Source organism: Apaloderma vittatum, unplaced genomic scaffold, assembly GCF_000703405.1.
Source record: "Apaloderma vittatum isolate BGI_N311 unplaced genomic scaffold, ASM70340v1 scaffold4092, whole genome shotgun sequence".
NCBI lineage: Eukaryota > Metazoa > Chordata > Aves > Trogoniformes > Trogonidae > Apaloderma > Apaloderma vittatum.
In genome coordinates, this window is record NW_009701751.1 from 163,144 (window position 1) to 179,116 (window position 15,973).

General features: G+C 39.7%; 1 protein-coding gene across 1 annotated transcript in view; it reads right to left on the bottom strand.

The window, feature by feature from the left end:
* Window positions 1-15,967, bottom strand: part of MEGF11 (multiple EGF-like-domains 11) — a gene marked incomplete at both ends in the record, with an annotated part of 178,334 nt that extends 162,367 nt beyond the window's left edge. The window contains 3 exons of the mRNA XM_009879255.1: window positions 12,605-12,705; window positions 13,968-14,069; window positions 15,927-15,967. Of these exons, the coding sequence (XP_009877557.1) occupies window positions 12,605-12,705; window positions 13,968-14,069; window positions 15,927-15,967 (244 nt within the window). The remainder of the gene's footprint in view (window positions 1-12,604; window positions 12,706-13,967; window positions 14,070-15,926) is intronic.
* Between the last annotated feature and the right edge of the window lie 6 nt (window positions 15,968-15,973).

Here is a 15,973-nt window from a genome sequence, read left to right on the forward strand (position 1 = left end):
CTATCTACAGCTGTGTGAGTAACACAAGAGCTCTGCAGTACTTCAAAGCACAAAAAGGAGATGGTGGGAGGGCACTGCAGGGCTCTGAGCACCAAACTGCATCTGCCCTGCAAGGAAGGCAGGTAACGAGGCTGGGTAAAAGCAACACCCATGGGTTAGTCTGTAGATAAAGTTGCAACCAAGCTCTGGCAAGAGGAAGGTGTGCAAAGGCATGAGGGAGTTAAGTTTGAAGAACCAGTCGAATTCTTCAATGAAGATAAAGCATCTGTCTAATGCCTGATTTCAACAGATTCACGCCTAACGTCACACGTGAACGGAAGATCTCGGACCAAGGCCAGAGATGACAATCCACACAGCAATGTCTCTTGCTCACTCCCAGTGCTCCACAGGGATCATGAGACACAAGCATCTGGGCTTGCCCTGTGGGGTGAAGAGAGAAATTCCACCATCAGGAAGAATCCTGACCCCTCTAAGGTAAGTCCCACTCTCAAATCACTTACCATTTCTAAGGCTCACTCTTTCTCACTGCCATCACAGAAATGAATCTGAGGCCCTAAAGAACTCTCTGCAGATCAGCTAAATATTGGTAATTTTTGATCGTTTAAGACCTGCAACTGATTTTATGCATTTTCTGCCATCGCTTCAACTAGAAATAATCATTGCATTCCACCATGTTGAGAGGCAAGATTTATGCTGAGATCAATTCTGCTGATCAATGTTCTAATACAATATTATTCTGTGGGATAATTTCAGCATTTAACTTTTTCTGGTAAACGATTTCCCATTGCCTCACTGCGGGGTTCAAAACAATCATTATCACTAGTTCAAACTGTTAATGAGGTTAAGAGAGATCCTGAATCAGCAGAGCAGAATCTATGACCCAGGAAAGCTTTTCCCCTCCTGTGCCCTCTGTCTACTCCTTCCATTTTGGTAAATTGACCAACTCTTTCAGCAATTTGTAGAAAATACATTTTCACTAGTTAATTTTCTACTGGATCTTGATTCATCCAACCAGCAAACTTAATGACAATTTGTCTGCAAATTGTGCTTTGGATTGCACCTTTAGAAGGAGTGTTACTATCTTTTTCTAAAGTAATGTAAAAATATTAACATCTACCCTTATGCACTGTCATTCATTCTCTCTGTATATGATCTACCAGCTAAAAGTAGTCAAATAGTATTTGGCAGCAGGAGACTCCATGGCTTTTGAGGAAAGAAGAGGGAAGAAGCAATTCCCCTGTGCCAAAACCAATGGAAGTATTCCCTGATCATTCTGTTCTCAACCTTAGGGAATTTTCTTTTTGTTGCCTGAGGGAAAAAAATTCGTGACAGGTTGGGGAATAGAGGAGCAGCTCATACCTACCTAAGATTCCTCATCCTTTCAGCTTTCCTGCCAACACATGGAGAAGCAGTCAAACCTACCAGCAAGTATAATCCGATTTACCAAACCACCGGTGACGGCAGGCAGTATCAACCTACACTCAGGAGACAGCGGAAGGAATGACTGTTTTCCACACACAGGTAGGAGTATCTCAGCTGCACTCTGGCCTCTCCTAGCAGTTGTGCTGGAATGCAAAGTGAGCTGCCAGTTGCAAAGTACAAAATCAGAACTCGGCTAAACATGGTACATCAGAGGTAAACAAACATTTCCTTCCCTAAAAGACTGGAAGAACACACAGTGCCCCGCAGCTGAGGAACGCGACAGCTAAACTGCAGATGAGCAGGTGAGTGCCTGTATCACACGCAGCAGGGCTGTATGAAGCGTAGCGGTTGCGAGATGGCATTTCTAGCCCAGTGAGCTCACTACAGAAATTTCTCTAGTGTATTACTACTGCCCTGCTTTGCATCACAGCTACCTCTGCTTTCTTACTACAACTGTATCACTCAAATAGACCAAGAACTTACAGGTTCCAACACTGGCTGAGTAGCTGCTTGAATTAAGCAGTGATGGAGGAAGCATAGAGGATAATGTCAAAGAAAATGAGCTGTTATAAAAAAATCCCACATTTATAACAAGGACAGATTGTCAGAGGTGCTACAGCACACTGAGAGAGAGACATGAGCAGGACTCTGGCCTAAGCAGTCTAGTAAAATAACCAAACCATACTGTCTTGGTTTCTGGAAATCACCCCAAAATGACAGTACTTGTGTATTTTGCTGCAGGTTACCCACTCCGGTCATTAAGTGAATTTCTTTCTGTACAAATTCCATCATATTACTGCTCCTGTGAAGTATTTATTTTTGGATCTGGTAGCATTGCTACACGTCCGCAGTTCTCTGATTACTGACTTACCCTGAATGTGGGTCTCATGCCAAGCAAATTCTATATTCTATTTTCTGACACAGCTCCACTGCTGATTGATTTTTGCAGGGAGAGAGTATGTGCTGTGTGTATGAGTGAGGATGGGTGCATCAAAAATGTTGTTGCTAAAAGACCAAAAGTAGACAGATGAAGACACCTGGATGGCAGGAGACTTCTGGCTATCCTTGCTGAGCAATGCAACACCTCATGAAACTATCACACCGATTCTCCTAGATAAATTTTAGTCTGCTAGCACACCGAATAAACTATTGATTTTTCAGACAAAACCTTTCTCCATTCTTATTCCAAATTTCATCAAGCCAATCTAACAAAAAAAAAATATTTTCTTTGTTTCTCACCAAAATAGGATAAATATGGACAAATTTCTGAAGGCAAACTTGTCACTGAGGCCAGGCTATTAGATGCCATGGCCCTAGAGGGCCAACCCATTTCAGATTTCATTTAAGATCAAGCCACACATTGCAAAGGAAGGTCACCCTGATGAAATCAAGGACAGAAATACAGTCTGTTTGAAGATCATGTTAATGTACAAGCTCCACTAACATGACTAGGGATGGAATATTTAAATGCAGAGAGTTTTCACTTTTCTCACATTTCAAAAGGAACCACAGCAATGTGTTTCAGTCCAACTTACCGAAAAGAACTGCAGAAAAGACCCCAGGAAACAAATTGTTCTATAATTGTGGTGGCTGATTCTCATCTCAAGACAGTGGTTTAAACTTTCTGTAATCAACTCTAGATTGCAGGAGGTCAGCCGATTTCGACAAGTCCAATTTCTCAGTAACATCTAACCGTCTAGAGAAACTTTCTACTAATGAGACATGCTAAAATGTACTTTCCAATTCCAGTGATTCACACTGGGGCCTGAAAATAGAACATGGGAGCTGGAAATAAGAACTTTTACCTACATTATCAGAAGCTACTTGGAGATGCCTACCCTCTACTCTAAGGTAAATGTTACACAGCATTTGCCTAAACAAAACTATTACACAGTGTTTGGTGAAAAAAAATCACTGGATGCCTTTAATATTCTTAGAAGGAATTCTATTTAAACTGTACATTTTCCTAAAACGTGACACCTGTGAATGAAGATGTAGTAATATCAGATGCTAAGACATGTACCAGTGACTTGCAGAGCTGTAACTGAAAGCGTCCTTTTGTTGCTTGCTAACAGGTTTACTTTTTTATAAGTATGCTTGCAACACGTTTCATACACAGTTTCTCATTTTAATCAGAAAAAAAATCTCTTCATTTGACTCAGTTTACATACTGAAGTTGTAAGCTTTCTCACGTGGTTTTGCATTTAGATTTCTGGGCATTACAGGAATAGAAGTAAAGCATAGTATTTAGAAAGGAAAAACCTTGACAAAAGAAATAAAAGCTTTGAGATTAAATAGATTGAAAATATGTCTTGACTTACTGCATCAGAGAAAGTGAGGTTTGCAAAAGTGCACACCCATGTCAGAAATACTGAGCTTAAGATAAATTATTCTAAAATGTTTTGTGATCAAAACTGACATTTCATGAAAAATTTCTCGGGGGAGCCTTAAAACACCTTTAGGAAAGCGAAAAGCATGTGCAAAAAATACACAAATCTGAAGTGGAATACTATAAACAGTCAATAACTGTTTCTAGAGGAAGTATCCCTGGCTGGTTAGAAGAGCTCTGTCTCTGATTACCCTTTTTGATATCTGATTAATACTCTCAGGCTGTACTAGAGTATGAAGTGTTAACAGATGCTTCTCAAGCGATCAGCTGACGTCATCTTCTTCTTTTACTGAGAACAATTAGGGCTTTACTGACTGACTACTGCAAACCTAGAACTGCCACCTACATGCACTTTGGACACCTTTAGTTTACTCCTACTATCCATTTTGCCCATCGCACTCTTGCTTTTTTTTCTGTAATTCCCCATGAAGAATTCATGCAGTTTTGCTTCACTATCATCTACCCCACTGAGGGAACTCATGTAAATGTCTTAGAAAGGTGCTTTGCTATACGACGCTACAGAAAGAATTAGTACATAAATAAGAAACCTGCAGATGAATTGCTTTTTCAACAGCAACAGCCGACATTTACTATTGTGGAGGTGTTAACAGTATTTAAAAATGGTGTATATCTACAGCTGATGGAAACTGCAGCATTCAACACCTTTGAGAGCCAGGCTCCTGATGCAAAAGTATGGTTTCAGTAGGAAGGAGTTACTTCTTTTCTAACGTCCCACAGTGATCTCCTGCGCAATTTGGCAGTGCAATATTTTTACACTTTGGTCTAAATGATTTACACTTCAGAGTTGCAAGTACTTTTTTATTTTAATATATGTGGTTTCTTCCTACAAATTTTGAAGACTTGTTTCATAACAGAGTACTGTCTGTTTGCATTAAGCCACAGAGTAGCTGCCCTATTTTTATCGGCTATCACATATTCGTCAGAAGTGATGCAGTTGCAAAAGCAATTGGAAATCCACAGAATAGTACAACTTTATCCTACTGTGAGACATGAAATACGTGCCATGTGAGACAAAGCTAACTGGGAAGAAAGGTAACTACAACTTCTTTGAATTCCCACCCAGCAAACCCACTCCCAGGTATCTGACAAACCAACACCAACAAACACAGCTAGTCTGGAACGGTATTTCCGATGGCAAGCTCCCTGGTATTCCTAGTGTGAACACCATCGGTGTTTTTAAGAGAGACTGGTAAACCGATGCGACACAGACACACATTCCAAAGGTTCACAGCCAAGAACTGTACAGTATGCACAGGAAGATGACAAAAGCAGTGTACTTAAGCCTAACGTGCAGCTTTTGGGCCAAATTCAGTCCATTCAGTTCTTCCAGCGGGTCTCATTCCATATGTTATATCGTCATGCTCAGCAATAAGAAAAAGAGGAGGAAAGGTTTTCGGAGGTTACCCCTCTTTTGCTCAGTAACTGGCTGATACCAGTCGACCCATGCGAGGTGGTGAGTGATTGGCTTTGCATCACTTGTTTTGTTTCTCTCTTCTTCCATTTCTCTTTTGCTAATTAAATATTATTTTTATCTCAGTTCACAACTTTTCTTTCTTTTACTCTTCCTTCTTTCTTTCCCTGTTCCAGCAGGAAGGGGAAGCAAGAGCGGTCTCGTGAGCCAGCGAGCGAGCAGGCACTGGGTTAACCCACAACTCAGCACGACACTATGATTCCGTCATGTGCACTTCAGACATTCCTGTAGTGATATCGATTCATTTTTATTTACAGTTTCGATCTTATGCCTAGAAATGAGGAAGAGGGGCAGCTGGCGCTTGCACTGGGCACAGGTTGAAGTGGCTCTTTTCTTCAGTCAACAAGGAATCTGCCTGAGAACAGTCACCCACATCCGACTGATGGCTTAGAGTTAACGTGTGACAAAGACTCTGGAACTAGTCAGGGGAAGGTCACAGCCAGAGGAAACCATAATAGAAGTGAAAAAAGACACTATCTTGGATTTTTTACGTACATCAGATGTTCTTTTTAAAGGATTCAGGTGACTTATTTTCCTCTCTCCTCTTTTCTACTAGGCTTTAAAACTTCAGAGCACAAGGGAAATAAATCTATTTCTAAAACTAAATCTATTTCTAAATCTAAAGAAGTGGTCAAGAGAACAATATTAAACACGTGTTTCATTTCACACATCTGTCTTCTTTGTGACCCTATTGATTTCACTAAGTTAACCCAACTCACCACACATCTGGACTACTAAGGAACTTCAAACTCTTGTGGGGGGAAGTATCTTCTGGAGTTCTGTGCCTTCGGAATTTGATAAATGACAAAGGTCCTGTAGGTACATATCCTCAAAAGCAGTTCACTTACACATGGGATGGAGACGATCTTGTTTTTATAGGTCCATGCAAATGAATGGATACCAGCAACGAAGGATTGAGCCATAGCGCTGTCATGGGTCAGTGCCAGTGCCCTCCCCGCCACTCCAGATCAGTGCAAACCAGCATTAATAACCCTGAAGGGGACTTGGAAAGGGAACTGGGGTATTAAAGAAGATGTGGAAGTGGGGATGAAGCAACCAAAGATGTCCATTCAAACATGGTGGATCTGCGCTGATTTACAGCAGCTGGGGATCAACCTGGTTTTGCTTAAAAGTGGGCAAACTAATGGACTAAACTTTGCACGACTCTTTCTTTGAATTCAACAGTGAGTTTGAATCTATGATTTTTGTGCTTTTTTTCTGAACCTGCTGAAGCTTCCAGGCATCCAGGCCATTAGCATTCTTAGCTACTATGAGTAGCTGAGTAGCTCTGGATCCAGTGCCTCCTTCTGTATGTATATTCCCAGTATTCTTTATACTGATGCCTAAAGCAGCCAGAAAAGCTTTTTTACTCCTACACTAGCAACAGTCTAAATCTTTTTCTAGGTATAATGCCTGCATAATTTTTCCTCTGATATTTATTAAGCCCCTTGAGGCATTATATAGCCCCAGCATACCCTCCTTTCTGACTTCACACTATTCTCATTCCTCTGCATGAACATTTTGTTTCTCCTCCTTCTACTGCATTTCTTCCAGAAGTCCTTCCCTTATTTCATTACTACTCCCCACCAGCATCTTTGCAAACCCATCAGCATCCAGAAGCTGACTGCAAATATAAAATGATGGATGGGAGATGAGAATCGATTTTTTCACCTTCCCATCAAAAAGGTCTCTCCATTATCTTTAGGCTAAACAGTCACCCAGTGTCTTCATCTACGCCACAAAATGAACTGACCTACTTATAAGGCTGGTCTCCCTCTCCTTGCCCGCACACACCTGCCTCCCAGGGTGCTCAGAATGAACAAGCAAAGGCCTCTGCTGTTGGCAGGGCTGTGTCCTGCGCAATGGTGTACCAGGCACTGGTGTGTGGCTCCGTGGCTACACTCGGCGGTACGGCAGCAGAAGTCGGATCCTGATAACCAGTTCTGTTGCGTGCTCCCTCTGCGTTTTCCTACCGCACCACGGGCTCCTTTAACAGACAACAGGGATTCCTCCCAGGCACCACACAGTGGAAAGAATATCGCTGCTGGTCTGCTATGACTCCAACCACTGCTGTCAGGAGCAGTTTCTTAATTCCTATACAAGTTTCCCCTCAGATGGGAACGCAGGATTCAAATTATTTTCCCCATATTCTTCAGTGAAAAAGATATATGTGGAGTCATCTCAAATGCATATAAAAGGAGAAACTTCAAAGTGTCCCCTACTGTCATTTCAACTCTATAATTAATAACACTATTTGCAGAATGGCCTTCCATACCATTTTCTCACACTCATACATCCCAAATCAGACAGAGAAAAAGAACATCCCCTGATACAAAGTATCTATGTACTGTTACATCATTTTGCTTAATTTATCTTGCATTATTGATGTACAGAATGCTGTACTTGAATAATGTAAGAGTAAGGCTCTTACAGAAATCACTTGCACCAGCTTTAATGTGTGTCTATAAAGATAAGAAAAATGTATTTCCTAAGTCCAGCAGTTTTCAAACAATATATTTTCAAGTTACAGGAGCACTCACCACGAGGAATTTAAAATTGAGGTGAGAAGCGGGGGGACAACATTTCTTCTAAAATGTTAATGAGCTACTGCCTTGTAGAGTGAAAATAATCAACAAGTCTGACATATGAACAAACACTATGAATATTCAGGAAGTTTAAGCTGCTGATTCAACGTTTTCTAAGAGTGCAGAACTTTCGCACCGATCACATAAGCTATTATTTTTCTTTTCATCATAAGTACACTCCACGGCGGTGTCGGTGTGTTGTTGTAACATATGCATTGAATTGCAAGTATTGTAATTCATCCAGATGGCAGGAAGCTTTGGAATTGTTACTCCTATGGTACAGATGTTTAACAATTTAGCCATATGGCTCCAATGAGGCAGCCTTTTCAAAGATTACAAAACCTGCTCTAGACATGCAGCCTTGTAAATCTGAGTGCAATTCTGAGGTATGAATGTTCATGCTGCTATGAAATAAAAGCATATATCATACTATGAAGTTGGCATGTCTATAGGAATTACGGAATTTATGAAGTATTATTTAAAAACAGGTCCCAAATTTGCATAATTTCATCAGCTCAGCTAGTAAAAGAATATTCCTCACTTGTTTTTAAAATTCATCAAAGGTCTCAGACACAGGCTAGCTGCAAAGATGGGAAAGTAACTACGTGTGAACATAACAAGGTGCTTAACCTCTGGTCTGAGAGAGCTACCACTCTAGGTGACAAAATGAGATTCAATCACTGAGACCAAGAATTTCTCTATATATTTGCCAAAGTCAAGGAGCCCTGATGACAGCTGTCATAGTAGTGATGTGGAAAGGCGGACGCTGAGAAATAGTCTGAGATCAATAATATCTTGGTCAAGAAAAGAAGGAACCATGGAATGGTCAATTTGTAACTCTACTGAATTTTGGCAGGTTTGAATGACACATGAATGGCAGCAAATAAGATTGTTAAATCACTAATTCTCTCATTATTACCTCCTGTCACATTGCATAGATTTATACATTAGAAAAAGAGTGTAAGCATGAGACTGAAAAATAAAACTGTTAAACGCTAAAATATCTCAATCTATGAAGAAAAGGTGAATTCCCAACTTGGAGTTTCATGGTTGTTTTTTTCTGCCAAGAAGTCAGATATAAGTAGATGCTGCTTGCAGTCCCGTCTTCTTTTTGTCTGATGCTTGGGTCTCTGACCCTTTGTTACCTAGAGGAAAAGTCTCTTTTATATAAATCTGTTGTGCAAGAATAAGATTAAAATGGACAGACTGAGTGAGGCATTGGGTTCTCAGACAAAAATGTATCCATTTAGTGCAGAGGGGATCTTTCCACCTGACATATTCTTAAAGGGAAGCATTCAATTACCATCTACTCAAAGGGTAAAAATCACTAATAAGCCATGTAATATTCAGTTTCTTTTTTTTTTTTTTAAGCAAAGTATTCAGAGATGCCTTATCTACCACAGATACCAATCTAGGCAATATAATTTTAAAACATCCTTATGAAAACCTTGAAGAACATTTGAAGTCCGAGCTTGTTTAAAAACTGATTTTCTACAGTTTATGCATTTGTTTTGCCAAAAGCTTACCTTAGCATACATAGTACAGTAAATCATAGCTGCTCTGATTTACTACCCAGACTACACTGTTTGTTTTCAGGGACAGCTCAGTGAAAAGCTATGCCATGTGTAAAGAGAGGGGGAATCACTTTGTAAAACTAGCAGAACTGTAGCAACCATTTCTGAGACATCAGTGGAAAAAAAAATGCAGATGTGCATTTGCAGCATGTTTCAGGTGGTATTTTTTGAGTATTGTTACAATCAAAAATATTCCAATAGCTTGGCCAAAATTCTTTGACCTTGCGCCTGAATTCAACATTTTATGGGGCAGCAGCATATATAGATCTCAAAAAGGTGAAGAAGACACCAGAGGAAGAGTGTCAGAGCAAGAAGCTCTGGGTCAATCTGATTAGTTAGAACTGAGGGTATATTTTGTTAGACCTAATTTATTTAGTAAGTCCCAACAGGAGGACAAAGATAAAAACATATCTGACGTTCCTTTAAAAAATAGTAAATGCAAAGGGAAAAGATCAAAACAGTAGCTGAAAGCCTTCACTCCTGCTTTAAAAGCCAAGAAACAGTCATTAACAGAGATTTAAACTCAGCCTTCTCTAGTCTAAACTTGTCACTGTTAATTACAAAGCTATTTAACTTTTGCAAGAAATAAAGACTGCTATTAATGAAAGAAGAACCAATTAGCCTTTAATCCACACACTGTTTTTTAATCAAACTTTCTTTTGATCATCAGGCTCACTGCGGGATGTATTCTCTCCTCCCCGCGTTGTAGTGGCTTCCACGATCGCTAATGGAATAGATTTTAAAGGGCAGGCTGAGTAGGGAGAACCTTCTCTGCAGGGCTGGAGCTTCATGTCAGAGGGGCTGAGCAGAAGCACACTCAGCCCCGAACCACGCCGCCCTATGACAGCACCAGCCAGGGAAATGATTTTTGATGGTGCCTCCTGACCTCTCTCTTGTAGCAGCTGCCATTAAAGGATCAGGAGGAACGTGGGACATGCTGCCTTGTTAGGAAACAGTGGAAAATAGCAGCTTAAAGAAAACAAAGAAATGTAAACGGGAAGGTAAGGAAAGAGGCAAATGCAGAGAGGTGCCGACAGGAATGAAGTCAAATTGACTGCTGATGGCAAAAGAACAATGAATGGGAGAATTTGCTTGTTGGCACAGGAACATACAGTAGAAAAGCAAAACTATCCAAAACTAATGGGGCCAGGCCTTGATGTGTTAGAAACAAAAGGGATGACATGAAAAGGATCACGCCAGCTAAATAGTGTCGTGCCTTCAAACTGTCGGTTGCAGGGTCAGAGAATTCTGACAAGGTTTTTTGTTTGCTTTGTTGGATTTTAGTTGGCTGGGAATTTTTTGCCATGTGGCTACTTGTGGTATCAAAACAACAGACCAAGTATTTAGAATCAATTCTAATGGGGAGCTTATTCCTTTATGTCACTTCTCCCTCAGCTGCACTTGCTGCTCAGATCTCCCAGGAAAGAGGACAGACAGAGAACATCCCTGAGGCATGAACTTTGCATTTACGACCACGCGGATAATGAAATCTAAGAACTTGTCTCTTGCACACATGAACAATAAACAGAATGGAAGTATGATCTTCACCGGGGTCGAGCATGAAAGCCCTGGTCTGACCAGATGCTTGCTGTCTGTTCTGCCTTAGCAAAATTTTGGTGTATGGTGTATGATGTTCTCTCTCCATAATATAAAGATAAAACAGCAGAACTCTTGAGCATTAATACTAACAAAAAAGCCCTTTAAAATAAATGTTAATATTGTCAAAGAATCAGAAAGTCTGCAGAGATCTCCTGTTGCTGCAACCAGTACGGCAATTAAAAAATAAAACAATCAATAGGTTGCAGAGAGAAAAGTGAAAAGAAATGTGTTCTGTGCCAGCCGGGATTCTGAGTCACAGAATTCAAGTTGGTAAGAAAAGTATGTGGAACAACTGCCGAAATTACATTGACACTTGAGAAATTTAAAGTTAAGTATATATGGAACATAGAAAGGATTTTAGCAAAGACAATAGGTTACATTAAATGTTTTTCAGGACTTGAGGAACTGCACTTCACACTTCAAAAGAGCAAACTATTACTCTCTCCGTAAAATAACGCTAATTCTGATGCCTTATCTCCAACGGCTGGTCATTTTTCACAGTCCAAAGCCTCTTTAAAGTAACTGTTTGGCATAAGGTTGTTTAAAATGGGATTAGGGTCCATTCATATTTTTGAGATGTTCTTATATCACAACATAATTACAATGTATGTACTCAGATAAAGATACCAACAGAACTACACAGAAATAGCTTGTGTCAAGCTATCCAGTTAGCTGGATTACTGTATCATTTTCACATTTAAACTGTTCTATGGCATTCTAAAGCTGGCAGTAAAATTTGGATTCTGATGCTGATCAAAGCCCCTTTGTGTTTATCTTGTGTCATAATCCCATTCTAACAAGATGTAGACAAGAGGTCCCCAGCTCCACTTGCCTTTTGAACAAAGCCTAGCAAATGTGTTCTGTCTCAGAATACTTAAAACAACAATACTGAAAACCCGTGACACTAATGTACTGGACATTTTTAATTAGCAAAGCTCTTAGGTGTTGCTGAAAGATCCATTTTGCTTTTTGTCTCCCTCCGACTGACCTAACACACTCCAGAGCTTTTTAGTTACTTCCACAGTGCAATTAGGACCAAGTTATTCTGACATTTGCAAAGCTTTAAAAAGAGCAAAATTATTGACAGAAACCATGTGAAACACAATGAGGTTTTAACTGTTCTCACCTGAAATAAGAACTTTTTAAAGTTAAGAGTCAGAAGCTTCACGCTGCTTCTTAAGCTATGTAATAGTTTATTCCTAAGAGTGTTCTCCGTTTCCCTAATTCTTTAGCTTTGTGCACACCTGCATAAACTACTCCCTCCAGTAAGGTCTGATTCAAGAAAGCATTTGGGGAATTGATTAATTCCCTCCCCAGTGATTTCAGTAAAATTTTACTTAGGCGCTTGAAATGCATATATACCTGAAATTACCTGAAATGTTCTGTATCTGCAATTCTGACTGAAATCAGCAGGGCCTGAAGGTCCTGAGCAGCTCTGAAAATCATCCCTTACTACTACTGCTGCAACACATCTTTCATTTGTCTACGGTGCCTCCAAAAATTACTTTTAATTGCCACATGTGAACCAAAGCTCTCTACGTACGTATGCAGTAGTCTCCACTTTCGTAATATCCAGGGCAGCACTGAGATCTTCGCCGATACATAGTTCTCAGTCCTCTTCGATATGCTGTTTTATAACTTATTCTAAATTGCAAGACAGAAAGCCATTTGACAATATTGAAAATCAATGCATACTGTTGGAATTATATTTGTGTTAAATTATAGTAAGGATAGCATTCAATAATTATTTTTAAATTCATGAAAGCTTTTGATATTAAGAGCCACAATAAAAAGAAATCAATTCTTGTTTTGAAACTTGAAATACAAGTTGTATTATAAACACAGTACTCATGCCAGTCAATCACCGTAGCCCTTCCTAGGACTGCTGCCTTCAAACTTTTCCCCAGTCCTAAAGCAAGTGCAAGGAGCTTCTACAGGAATAAATGATTCCTTTCTACATATCATCAGTGGAATGAAAAGAATCTTCTACGGAGACCACTGTTTCAGCATGCTACATGAGAAACTACCACAAAATGTGAAGTTAACCCCAAGTGACTTCTTCCTACTTGCTAACCCTTCCAAGACACTAACGCCTGGCAAGACGACATTATAGTCCCAGCTCAGTATTTAAAGCACGTCTTCCCCACCACAAGACATAGTCCACAGAGATTAAAAGGCGTTAAGCATCCTGCAGCTTTTCTAGACTTACTCATAGCACTAGGAATCATACCACTTTGGAAAATGAATATTTAGCAGAGAATATTTAAGAGCGAACACTTCAGTTGATTTGAAATTACGTCAACTGAACAAAATCTATTGTCTTTTATGTTAGATAAATTGATCATATTTACTCCACTGCATTCCAATCTACACAATAGTCCAGAAAGCTCAGAATCTCTGTTCAGTTCTGTACATTGCAACCCAGAAGCTACAAAGTAAACCCCTACAATCAGAGCAGGACAGTGCTGAACAACCTCTTTGCTACTGGTTGCATGAAAGTCAAGGTACCAACCAGCTTGCTAAAACTCCCTTGAAAGATTGCAAATAGTAGTGGGTGTTTATCAGCACGCTTTTATACTTGGAATCAGAATGAATACAGCAATGGTATCTTGCAGCATGGGAAAAATTAACTGTTGGGTATCAGCTGTCATTCAGTGCTAGAAACGGATCCATCCTCACTTCACCTGATTTTCAGTATGGATTTGGTGCAGGTTGCACTGATCTCATGCAAATTTCATGAAAAAATCTCTCTACTTGAATCAGTGCCCTAGAATGTCAAACATCCTGGCTACTGTACTAAAATACATCTTTTCATATGAAAACACTCATGTGAAAAATTGGATAAATAAAAGGTGAAGAGATAAAAAGGCAAAATAAAACTAAAATTTCTGGGGCTTAGCTCTTACCTATGTCTAGTGCACTTGAACCAGTTCAGTATGTCAGTACATCTTGTGTAATAGATCTGATCAAAAGGATGAGCGTAAGATTCCTGGACTGTCACAGCATAGCTAGGAGTAGACAAAGAGAGAAAGTGAAACGCTGTTGCAACATGAAAAGCTTCAGTTCCCTGTATACGCTAACCCCAATATGAAAAACAATTAAATCAATAAACTTAGACATTTTGGGTATTATCAAAAACCAGGAAAAGGCTTCCTTCAACCAAAAAAAAAAATTTGGAAATGCTTCTAACTTGGGCTCCAGAACTGAAATACAGCAATTTCAATCTGAGCAACAAAGCACTCCCTTCTGGAAATAAATGTTACTAAAATACATGGTAGGTTAGAAGGTAAAAAGGGTACTTGGTTAACTTGATAGCACAAATTTAAAAAAAAAAAGTGCCATGTTTTAATAATCTGAGGTTCTGATCTGCAAACAAGCTCTGCTTTATCAGACCAACAATATCTTTGGAGAACAATACTGAAATCATTCTAGGCAGGGTCAAGACCCGGGAATTAGACCCTCCAAGTAATTCGTTATATCGATTGTCTTAATCCTTCGAGTGATTTCCTTCTCATCAGTGGCACTGCTGATGTGATTAAGCCCTGTGAGATTGCACCCATAAGGTAACACCAAAACATTTGCTTGGAGGGTCTGACTGGCTCAAAATCGAAGACCAGACTATCACTGCCCGGCTTGTCATGCCCCTTCTAGACAAGGCAAGATGCTACTAGATGTTGCTTTCGCCCTCCATCATGGCTTGGTGGCTTTGACAATAACATTTTTACTTCTGCTAATACCAAAATGTAAAAGCACATTATTAATGCAAACCAGAAATAGTCACAAATCTTGATTATTTTTTTACGATCCTGTTTGTTATCCAGCAATTGCTCTAACAATCTTTTTCCCTTTGATTTATTAACATCTAAGTAACAAAGTCATCCCGGTCAGTACAACCAATCAATTTTGGTATTTAATTTTTGTTTCTCCTTGATTGGGTCCCTAGGTTGCTGACTTTCTTCAGACAAAATCAATATTTTATTCCTGTGCTCTGAATGCACTTCAATGCACAACACAGACTGCAAAATCCTATTCCTGTATAATCTTTGCTTTGCACTACCTACAAACAGTTAATTCTCAAATTAAGGCCTCTAGAACTAAAACAGCGCCATTAAAGTACGATTCCATTTTTGCTCTTCTTAAAGGGTTTATTTTGCTTCAGTGAACAGTAATTCATATTTGTGTGGAACCAAACCCCAGAAAAGAACTGGAAATTTAGCAAGTTAAACTTTCAAGAGCACAGGAACTTTAGCCTCTGCAAACAGACCCTGCATGAATGTGAACCCTATCAAAGCCAGCGAGTTTCTAAGTACTCGTAAGAACTGTCCTGCACAGATCCACTTTTAGGACGAGGGCACTGTAACAATAGATAAAACAAGAATTACCAGGGCCTTTAATTCTGAGCCCTTTCATGCAGATACTCTTTGATGCTGACACAAGTTCGGCCGATAGAGCCACAAAGTTCAGGACATGCAGAGTAAGCTGGCGTGTTGCAGCAGGAAGGCCTTGAAACTCAGCCAAAATCTTTAGTAGTCTTGCTTAACAACAACCACAACGAAAGAGAGAACAGGCCACCATTTCTCTAGACCTCTCCATGATAAATATGTCTGTGCGGTCCTCTAGCCAAAAGTATGGAGGAGCTTTCCAAAACACAGCTGAGCACACAGGTAACAGAGGGGCATGTGATCTACGGCTCTAGCTTTAGAACCAATTCCTTGGGACAATCCAAACCCTCAAACACACTCAGAAGCACTATTTCCATCATGCAAATCCGTGTTCTTCTGTGAGGGAGGGTAATACTCAGCAAATTATTTTGCTTTTTTAATGTAAAAATTTGAAATAGTTTAAAAAAGCATGTTTTACATTACCTTTCCCAATGACTACAAACATTTGGATCATCTGGATTTAGGGAAAG